The sequence below is a fragment of the Silene latifolia genome, chromosome 8 (genome assembly GCF_048544455.1).
Source record: "Silene latifolia isolate original U9 population chromosome 8, ASM4854445v1, whole genome shotgun sequence".
In the NCBI taxonomy this organism is placed as follows: Eukaryota; Viridiplantae; Streptophyta; class Magnoliopsida; order Caryophyllales; family Caryophyllaceae; genus Silene; species Silene latifolia.
The window spans coordinates 84,519,629-84,531,136 of NC_133533.1; the positions used below are offsets into that span (position 1 = coordinate 84,519,629).

Below are 11,508 nucleotides of genomic sequence, written 5' to 3' on the forward strand. Positions count from 1 at the left end.
CTTGAGTCAAGTATAGGCGATTTCTCAGTTTAACTGATGCGTCTCAGTATACCTGCAGATAATCTCGAGGCATTTTATCTGAAGAAAATGGAAACCCTTCGAAATCACGACAGTTAACTTTCAAGGCATCAGAACTCGGAAGATCTCCAAATACTGAAAGGAAGAATCGATTAAAGTCATCCCAAGTCTCAACAGCTTTCGTTTTACATAACCAACTGCCAAGTTTTATTCATAACAAAATCACACTCACAGTTCTTATAATTATTCTACGCAAAATGTCGCATCATTCCGAAAATGCCTCTCGTGTTCAACAAAAATCCTAACATTGCAACTCCTAAAAATGACGCAAATGAATTATCTAAACCGAAGATGCATTGGCCAAATTCGCCGAATGCATAAGCGGGGGTAGCGTTGAAAATTCGGGAACTCCTCAGATCATCCTTTGCCCACTGTTAGAGTTTGATGACATAAGAGAGAGAATTTCGGTTACCGATGACATGGAACTCAGTGCTGCTTTCAAAACATCTTGTGAGCATCCTGGTTTCACTATGGAGCGTACCTGCATATTTGATCACAAGTAACAAAAGCCATATCAGGATAGAGGATCACTCAACGCAAGAGACAAATTCCTAGCATTTACCACAAACTGCCTTAAAATTGATTGTTTGCCCTCGAAGAAGGGAGACCATATGCAAAAAGGTGGGAACAAAAACTCTGAACAACAAATGATGCATATGAAGTTCTGAACAATTCCTTCGGACTCATCAATTTGTATATGTTTGATTTTGGTTAGGTTTTTTAGGCAAGCACTTCAAGAAAAAAACCCGGAGTACTACACAAATATGTGAGCAAATGTTTGTGTGAACTGAAAAAGTAAAAAGGAAAAACAAGTATATGCAGAAATAATGCTAGTGTAAGATGCGCCTCTAGTATCTCATCAGCGAGCTTAGGCTGTTAGGCATGGTGGAACTACAAGGAATGAGCTCCTGAGAGTCGCAAACCACATATTCAACTGTTTAGAAGGCGGGAGTGCCACCTCTGTACCCAGCTTCAATTCTACTTATCATTCCCAGGATAACCAAACATTCTCCCAGTTGTAGCCATTGACTTACTGTACAGTACTCATCTTTGTATCTTGTCAGGTACTAACAAGGCAAAAGAAATGATCGTGAAGTTTCATTATCAAGCTGTCAAAACTAGTCTCGAATCTATTTGGGATCTGAAACTAGATTTTATATTACTCCTCTTTTTTCACGAATATATACATTGAGGCGTTTAGACACGCATTATGCTCATTTATCAATGTTTTTAACGGAAAGTTATAGGTAGTATAGATTACGTCACAGAAATGCATGTATTGTGATGATATTTTGAGTATCAGTGGTTGCAAAAGAAATTTCCATGCTTTTCAGCACAAGTTTCACCATGACTACTAATGAATAGGTTGCCATGTCTGCTTATATTCCCTACCAACAAAGAGGGTAGAAATAGATAAACAAGTAGAGTCAAGGTTAAGTAAACCCACCTTGTCCAAATACACCTGAAGCTGCTTAATGCGACCCATATAATCCTGGTCTTCCACGCATAAGGTAACAGCCTTCGCATCAGCTCCAGGACCATCAAATTGAAGTGGGCCAGGATTTCGGTAGATATCTTCTATCAAAAACCTCGTAGCATTTTGTCTCAAAAGTCTGTTAAATTAATAGTGTCAGGATTACTTAAGAATGATTTTAACTGTCATAGATGGAGTGCCTAATGGTTATGTCCAATATAAACTGCAGTTCCACTATAATAGAGCTAAAAGGGACTTACTCGTATGCCTTGCCTTTCAAATCCACGGTAGCAGGATTAATTGCAGGTTTTCCAATAGATAAAGTGCCAGCAGGACCACGAGAATAGCGTTTGACAGTCATCATTGCCTGCAGTGTGTCACAACGTGGCGGCCAATATTAGACCCGGCAAAAGCACCCGACCCGAAAAGACTGACCCGAGACCCGAAGTGACCCGAACTACATCACCCGTATGTGACCCGAAACCCGAAATGACCTGACCCGAACATGACCTGTAACTGACCCGACCCGAAAATGACCCAATCCAAAACCACCAAACCCGAAAATGACCCGACAAAATATAACTCTAATTGAACCGAAAAGACTTAAAATGACTTTCTCTATTATTCATTGACCCGAAATGACCCGACCCGAAACAACCCGACCCGCTTGACCCGAAACAGACACGACCATCAACCCGTAACAGACCCGAAACCCGAAATGACCCATCCCGACCCGAATTAACCCGAAATCAATGAGAGACCCGAACTGGCCCGACCCGTTGACCCATTTTGCCAGGTCTAGCGGCCATGAATCGCCTTCCACATCAACTATAAATTCAGATAAAATGACTGCAGAAGATGGAGTTGCACTACCACTAAAAGAGTTAAAAGAATGTAAACGAGAAATGCTAACGAAGGCTTACTGTTAATGGAGCAGCACCACATTTCCACTTATTGACAGGATTTTTAAGGTTGGTAACAGTTGCCAAGTATCCATTAAGACCAGCTGCTAGAATATGATAGCATATATGTCCAAGCACCTGTACAAGTCGTACAGATTAATTAATGTCAAACCAAGGATTGAAAAAAATATAACCACCAAAAATATCTGTCATTCATCAGGGATCAGGACACACATATGCATAGTCACAGTCGAATTTTGATGGTAAGGATCCCCTAGCTTGGTAGCCAAAAAAGTGGCAGATGGCATTAAATTTTTTGCCCTTGTAAGTGCCTTCTTTCTGCAAACAAATGAAACAGCATGTTAGTACTAGTTGCAAATCATGTCTAACAAAGCAAAAATGATTAACGACCAATTAAAAAGAACAAATGTGGTGAATTAAGAATATATTTCTCAACTACTGAACTGCCTAAGCAGTTCAAACATAACCAAACCAAAAAAAAACACAGCCTAAGTGCCTCCTTAGATATACTCCTACGTAGTTTAGACAAAAACAATCAGCAAATAATATTAGAATGAGAAATCTTTTATAAGCCAGAAACACACCCTTAGAATAAATAAGTATGACTAAACATCCTTCAGCTTCTAGTAATTCATGTTGCTAACAAAGTGACACCCAAATAATTTATAATCTGCTTCATATTTCAGTTATCATATTCTCTTTAAAAATATCGACTATTTTGTATTTGTACCTTTTTTTGAGGGAAATGTATTTGTAGCTTGTATGACCCACATTACATACATAGTATAACGTTTCCAGAAATTTGTCATAATATCCTATACACTTTGGATTTTGATAATCTCTAAAGACCTGTCAGAATGAAACTAGGCTAACAAGCAAGATATTTAGATATCATACCAGGCGTTTATTCATCTCTGTTTCCACAAGGTGTGCTAGCAGTTTCTCAGTCTCAATCTGCACAATTTTTTTGATTAATTATATACATTTCCTCAAAGGACGAGAGATCACAGTTAGTGGAGCAGGTAGCATTCAACACCTTTAGTAAAGGGGAAAAAAATTAAAAATAGAAAAGAGGATTGCAAGCCAGCACCTGTGACAGTTGGGCAGAGTCATCTGACTCGGGGTGAAGGAGCAACTGCAACATATTATATCAAAGTTTAAGAAAAGAATAGATACACAACGGTGTACCGAGACCTCAAACAAAAAGTACATATAGTTATAGAGAAATCAGATACCTGTTTCTTGATAAAAGGTGGCAGGAACTCAAACAAAGCAGATGCCCAGGGAGAGAGCTGAGAAGAAATATTTTCAATAGATACACCTTCTCTATGAAGACTGTGAATTTCCTGCATCAACCAACGGAACACTATAATTTCTCTTTTCCCTACCAAATAAACATTCTTCATAGAACATTTTGTTTATATCAAGGTGAAGAAAAGAAAATCAGGTGAAAAGATGCAACGAGAAAAAACATAAGACAGTCCAACCCATAATCAGATGGATGCAGAGAACATGTAAAGTAATACCTGCAGGAGAGCATACACTTCAGGAATACTTTCAATAAGCCCTTCCGGGAGTAGGATAACTCCGTGATTTTTGTCTGCAATTAAAACAACATTAAATTAGATAGACACCTGTATCAAAAGATTCAAAACAAAATAATTTTCTAAAAAAAGAAATCATTAAACCTGTTTCCGCCCTGGCTTGAACTGCATCACAAATTTGTTTTGTCACATCAAACAAAGTAAGTTTTGAAGCTGCCACTTCTTCCCCAAGGACAACCTGAATAATGTAAAAATAATCATGTCAGCTATATGATATTAATACAAAAATATCAAAAAATAACTGTAGCTGTTAAGCAAAAAAAAAAAGGAGCTAACCATGTTCGGGTGTGACTGAAGAGTGCATTCCAAAGCAACGTGTGATGCCTTTCTACCCATGAGTCGAATGAAGTAATAATACTGAAAACAAATTAGAATTAGGAGTTATGAGGATTTGCATGATTACAGAAACCTAAAAAGAACTTAGAAGTTTCGGTTTACCAACACCCCCCACAGGTTAGCGGATTATCTGAGGGGCTAATTAATGTTCCAACTATTGTTTACCAAGAAACTAAGTAAATAAGTATGAGAGGGAGATTAATCTTTATGTTGAAATTATCCTTGGTAAAAAAAAGTTTAAAAGACTATTTTTTGGCATTGTAATTAATGGAATAAAGCAAAAAATGACCCTCAACAAAATGTCCACACTTCTTATATTATGAATTAGAGTCAGTCGATGCAATTCTCGACATAATTTTTGTTACGAGTTACTCGGAAACAGCCTCTATGCATCTTCAACACAGGGAAAAGGATGAGTAGATTCAATTCCCCTAACAATGCCATAGGCGGGAGCCTACAAAGCACTGTGGATTACTGCTCTTGTTGTAGTCCAAAAAGAGCTACTTATTCAATCATCCAACCTTAGCATATACCAAGTTATATGCCTTCAAACAGCAATGTATTTTTTTTTGTCTGTGAAGTTCCTCTAGAGAGAAGCAGATGATTTTCCCATATCCCTGGGCCATTTTGTTAAGTCAGCATTTTCTATTTCATAGCAGAGCTAAGGTGGGACTTGTAATTTATCCCAAGTGATAGTAGATCTCCAAGAGCTGCATAAATGGTACAACCCCATTTTCAAAATTTTAATACAAACAAACTACACCTTATGTTGTACTGTAGCTAAACCAACCAGAATAAACTAGGGAGACTAGGGAGACTGTTGACAACTCCACAGGTGTCTCATCTTCAGTTCACTGTTATGGCATTTTCAAATGTCATCAAATCACCTCATCTCGGTGGACTGGCGAATACCTTAAAGTTATTTAAGGCACCAGCAGTTTTTCCTCCCCATATGGCCATATGTACATCTTACCATCTTAAGGTTGGACTACTATCAACCACAGTTTTTGCAATTCAATCAGAGTAAATCACAACAATTTGAGATAACATGCAAAGAAAATTACCTTCTCGGCAGACAATGCATCAGTGCAAACATTGCTGATGAGCTGAGAGTTAACCTATGTACGAACAATAAAACAATTAGCATTTAAGAGGATAAAACAATATCATATACAAGGTATAGAAGAAAGGCAGATAAATAAAGATAACCGGCATAAGAAGCCAACAGGTTACAGCCAAACTTCAAAGGAAAAAGAAAGGCACACACAGACGAAGATACAGAAAACAAGACTGAGTCATCAATATAGTATTCCCACACAAGACATTCTCTAACACCAGAAAACAGAGCCTTTCAGTACCATCATTACTTGCCACGCATTTTACTTGCAATCTTACATGTCCATGATTAATACATGTTCAGATGAGGGGTCAGCCTCAGAATCCGTTAACTAAGAAACTGGATGCTAAAAATTTATCATATGATAAATAAGATGAAATAAGCCCACTGTCACCCAAAAGACTCCATTACACAGAAGATCATGAAGTACTCAACCAGTCAACCTCGATAACAAAAACAAAATAATGAAAAATAAGAAAAAAGAAGCTACTGTGCAAAAAGGTGGTCAAGAAAGTCTTCAACCATTCACAAGATAACACAATTGATAATTGGTCAAAGCAAAATGAATTTAAAGTCATGAGGACATCTATTACGGCTTACCCCTCTGAACCTTATTCTCAAATACATATCCTCAGACCAAATCATGCGTATATTTTCATTTGATTTTTTACAGTTCACGACCAAGTGTTTTTTTTTATTGGATGGATGTATAAATCAATCTGTCGATCAATGAACAATTCTGAAACTGTAGTGACCACCGACCATAAATGAAGATAAATTCTTACCTTGCAAATGGTATCGAATCCAACATCAGCCTCGACAAATTGATTCTTCAAGTCTCCATTCAGGGTAACCGGAACTCCAACTACCTAAAAATCTCAAATAGTTGATGGTTTAGGCTACATAAATATTAGGTGAACAAACTTAGGTTTAACTTAAAGCACAGGAGCAAAAAAGCAAGGAACTGGAAATCACATAAGTCTTCGTAAAATCAACTTAACCTGATACTTGCTCTTGTGATAAGCAACAACTATATTAAAGAATGAAAACATGACCATGACAAGGCACGAAAACAAGTGATTCTAATAAATCAAGGCACCTTAGTTGCACATTTCGCGTCTGCAAATGTTTCTGCGAGTTGAGCAGCATCGGTATTGGATGTCACACCTTTAAATAACAGAAATAGGTCATTGTTTTACTGAATGACAATCCAAAAAACATGAAAAGTGAATATATGTGTGTTTCTATGAGATGTACCTCCAATGATTACAAGCCCATCCAACTTCAAAGCCTTGCATGAAGCAAGTGCAGCATTAACTTGTTCAGTTGTTCTTATCTGATCTTTTGTCCTTCCCAGTAAATCATAACCACCTACCAAGATTACGGAATAATAAATGCAAAGGAAAAATAAAAACCAAGTACTTGAACTTGACTGGGTGACATCTCAGGATACCACTTACCCTGATTTTTGTAGGTAGACAGAACGTCATCAGATATCTCAAGAGTTTTTTGTGCAAACAACCCTTCAGTACCACCTATAAGACACAAAAGTACACTGGCTTTAGTATACAAGATTTCTCTACACCAGTTTATTCAAAGACAAATAAGAGAAAACAGTAACACTACACTTCCATCATAGTTTAATATCAAACCCTAACCCGCCTACGTGGACTGGCCACAAATATCATCACAATGGTGTACACAAGTGGCCCCGCTAATGAACCATATTCAAATATTCAAAACAAACTATATCACTGCAAAAGAGAACAACAGAAGAACAGATAGTACAATTATCTACCAAAGGTCAAACTCTTTTCCTCTTCTATTTACAGAGGGAATGCTATATCTGAAATGTCATAACTTATAACTAGCCTTCTTATGTGTACTGCTAGCTCCTTGCAACTTCAAATACTTCCAATTTCCAGCCAATGAAGCTTGTAATCGCAAAAGGATAAATGTGGGGAAATTGCTATTCTTAGTTATAATTAGATGTATTGATAATCAATCGGATTCTCAAATAAATAACTATAAGAGATTCTCACAAAGAACCACTAAAGGATAACCCAGTCACATCGAGTGAAATAAAGATGTCTATAGAAGTCTAGCAGCCTAAGACCATAAAGAGTTTATAACTCAAATCCAAAGATAGTCTAAACTCTAGGGGGAAGGAAAATCCCAAGAAGATGCAAAAGGTTCCTACAAACCACAGAACAGATGATCGCGAGGACAATCCACTGCCACTGCCTCAGATTTTCCTTAGCTTCTAATTATATTACTCCCTCCATACCAGACCAATGGTAACATTGACCGTTTTGCCACTATTGATGGTCGTAGGGAATCTTCGATATTATTCTTAATCTATAAGATAAAATATAGTCATGTGAGATCTTGTTTGATTTATCGTCATGAATGCTATAAGAATATCACATTTTTATAATTTTTAATAATGCGTAACAAAAGATATTTACGTTGCAAAACGTGTCTCGACAAGTGTGAAAAAGTCAATGTTACCATTGGTGTGGTATGGAGGGAGTATATTTATGCTCAAAATATCATCACAGATAATGTGAGTTCAATGTAATTTCTTGGAAAGAGAAGAACTGGTAGCATTAAACCCACCAGTTGACTCTGGCAAACAATTTATCATATTAAATAGTTGAACAGATTGGTCTATAATTCACTATGGGGGCTATAGGACTAGATCACACAACAGGGGCACACTATCTAGTGGCTATCTTTGGAATTTAGTGTGTGGCTTAGTGACACGATGTCGATGTTTGACGCATACATGGGTTTACAAATTACAATGTTCAATTACCTCAAGTACCATGTCAATGTCATATGTTGATTAACTGAACATCATAAATGCAAACAAAGAAACACAACATGAAACTGGGATCAATGCTTATTTGTGAGTGAGATAGTGATCTTGAGACCTATGTTCATTTGTTTTTCTTATGCCAATATTGTGACAGTTGCTTTGGTCTTCTGAAGAATTGGCTGCAGCCGCACTGAAGGAGAAGGGAAGTAAATATTGAATAGAGGGATGTTCAAGAAAGCATCAAAGACGGAAAGTACAATGCAAAACAATATTTACTACATTGCTGCATTGCCCAACCACATCTAACGGGCCACAAATACTGCTTTGTGCAACAAGATCATATATGACCAATGTCCAGGTGAGATTAAAATAGATAAGATCACTTGCAAAGTCAAACTGTTATTTGCTCAAAAAACTAGCAAATAGCAATAGAGATAGAAAATAGCTTCAGAATATTAGTAACATTATGTGAGGGGTTATAGAAAAGCACTTAACAAGGGGTAGTAACATTATGTGAGGGGTTATAGAAAAACACCAACAAGGGGCACCCTCACCGTTATCTATGGTGACTGGTGAGAAGGCATGGAACAAAATGGCAAGTTGTTGAGAAGGCAGATCACCATATATCACTTTACTATGTTTTAATAATATCCTTCCTACAACAAGTACTAATTCCTATCACATTCATCACTGATGTTGCTCTCTATCAACTATCAACACTTATACACACACAGTGCTTCTCGAGGAGGACGTGTAGATGTGACCCCATGTAAAGAAAATCCAACCACAGACTCAGGGTGAGGCTTGATACAGGTTAAAGGGACAAAGTCTAGTAACAGCAAGATACACAAACTATTCAAGAGTTGAGTGAAAGTGAAAGTGAAAGACATTCATAACAGATTCAATAATAGCAAGACATGCTGATAGTTAGGAACTAGTAATGCTTCTTACCAAGAAATCCAAGCAAAACATTGTTCTGGTTGTGTGTTTTAAGAGCATTGTAAAGACCCCAAATAACATTGTGTCCTCCTGGGGACTGTCGCCCACTGAACACCACTCCCACCCTGCACAGCAGTAGGAACTCACATGATTAAATAACGTAAAGAAAATAATTCTTATCACCATAACTCTTCCTCGTTATGCGTGCAAGTAAATATCCCCGTTGTAATATATAGATATAGATCTATGAGGTTCCCTTATACGGAAAGTTAAATACTGTAAAATGATACCGGCTCGTGGAAGGAGCATAGAGCATCAACATTAGACACATTTCAGAAGAACCCTTGATTTATTCACCTAGCTTCTTCATCCACCACAATTTGGCAAAATTAAATAATTACTATGAAGGAACAAGCTATAAGAATACTAATCCTTGCTGAAATCAAAGTAGGTTATCTAAGTGAGACAAAAAAGTATTTTGCAGGGAGACATAGCTATTTGACCCTAACCAGTTCAGAAGAACAATAAACTAACACTTTGCGATACCAACCTAACAAGGACAGACGTAATAGTGGCTCCATATTAGACAAATTCCTCAGATTTTAGATGTGAAATTAATACAAGAAATTGTTGAAACTCCTACCTGATAGCTGGATGCTCAGTAATGATTTTTGCATCTGCGACCTTGGCAGTTTCTCTTAGAAAGTGAGCCAATGGTTGACCATATGTGTGGGGAAAATACCGGCTGATGGCATGGGCATCGGATGGATCCAGAGAGGTGGTTGTATCGCCGTACTCAACCCTTACTGTGGTTCCCTGCCAAATCCATCATGAACAGTTTAGTTTGAGCCGAAGGAAAAATAAAGCTTTCCGACAAAAGATAGCCCCAGTTACGCAACTAATTCATTTCCCTCTTTCTTATCTCTCTAAGCTGCTGTTTTCTAAATCAATCGAATGACTCCCTACTCTGGTTAGTATTTGCGAGATAAAAGTGCAAAGCACAACTGAAATTACACAGCATAAAAACCAAGTTTTTCTAATGATAAACATCAACAACATTTCCGCAATTTATGACTTTAGGAGAATTGACGGTTTCAAAGGATGATTCACGTCATCCAATCCCAAATCACATTGCGATTAAGGCCCTGATGTTGTTGAATGAAAAGTATCCGAGAATCTACTAATCACATAAATCTAATAAATCTAAGGCACTGAGCACTGAGGACAGAACACGGCCATTATCTTCCATTATTTCGCAACTGTCAGATTCGATGAGAATTCATGGACAATCAAATTTCCTATCTTTCGCACCTAACCTAATAAAAACATCAATTACAGAACAATATGAATCAAAACATTGATAGCTTACACAGCAAGAAACTTATTCTTATGATAAAATCATATCAAAATAATCACAATAACAACAATAAACATCATTAATATCAACATTGACGTAGATTTACAGTAAACAGCACGAAATCAAGCACGGCACACAAAAACAAGAACAAAAATAGAAATCTTTGATCTAAATAATCGGATCTGCACTTTAACAATACCAATAACAATCTAACGAAATCGATAAACACTAAATAATACTCCATTCGAACCTTATCATTCGAGAGCGGTATTTTTTAATCAAAGGTAAACAAATTGAAAACGAAAGTCGATAAAAACAATGTAAAGATGAGAAGAAAAATTGAGACCTGAAGGCAAGGAGGGAGCTCAGGGTGATAAAGACAACGTTGTTTTTGAAGATCGGAGAGTTCCCTTGGAATTCCGAAATCTGAATCCATATTTTCGCCTCCGCTTTTTCTTCAAAAGGGTTTGTTTGTGTTAATGTGGGAGACTGAAGTGTGTGTTTTTTTTTTTTTCGTATACTTAAGCTTAAATAAATGAGTTAAGTTGTGAAAGTGTGAGTAAAGGGATGTGAGTATATTCCATGGGCGATACTATCCATCCGTCTTTTTAAAATCTCATCCAACCAAAGTCCAATTATCCATCCATCCATCATCCATGGAGGATGGATCGGGTGATAAGCGGGTGTTGTGCATTTATAATTTCAAGTTTAAAAAAATGATGATTTTTTTCTCTACAAAAATAAAGTTAGATAATTAATTTAGTTTAACTTTCTAGTAGTAGGCTTACAAAATATTTATATTGAGAGCAGAAAAATATGAAAATTTAAATATTTTATATCTTAATAATGTGTTATATGT

General features: G+C 36.9%; 1 protein-coding gene across 1 annotated transcript; it reads right to left on the reverse strand.

The window, feature by feature from the left end:
• Window positions 1-151: 151 nt before the first annotated feature.
• LOC141597024 (pyrophosphate--fructose 6-phosphate 1-phosphotransferase subunit alpha) lies at window positions 152-11,207 on the reverse strand. The gene is made up of 19 exons (XM_074417330.1): window positions 10,996-11,207; window positions 9,936-10,108; window positions 9,305-9,417; window positions 6,993-7,067; window positions 6,790-6,903; window positions 6,632-6,699; window positions 6,318-6,401; window positions 5,480-5,533; window positions 4,356-4,436; window positions 4,164-4,257; window positions 4,002-4,075; window positions 3,711-3,821; window positions 3,566-3,610; window positions 3,373-3,429; window positions 2,689-2,793; window positions 2,476-2,592; window positions 1,813-1,919; window positions 1,526-1,691; window positions 152-559 (listed from the first exon to the last, which is right to left on the reverse strand). Exons 1-19 carry the CDS (start codon window positions 11,083-11,085, stop codon window positions 431-433), a joined length of 1,857 nt encoding a protein of 618 aa, XP_074273431.1. The 5' UTR covers window positions 11,086-11,207; the 3' UTR covers window positions 152-430.
• Between the last annotated feature and the right edge of the window lie 301 nt (window positions 11,208-11,508).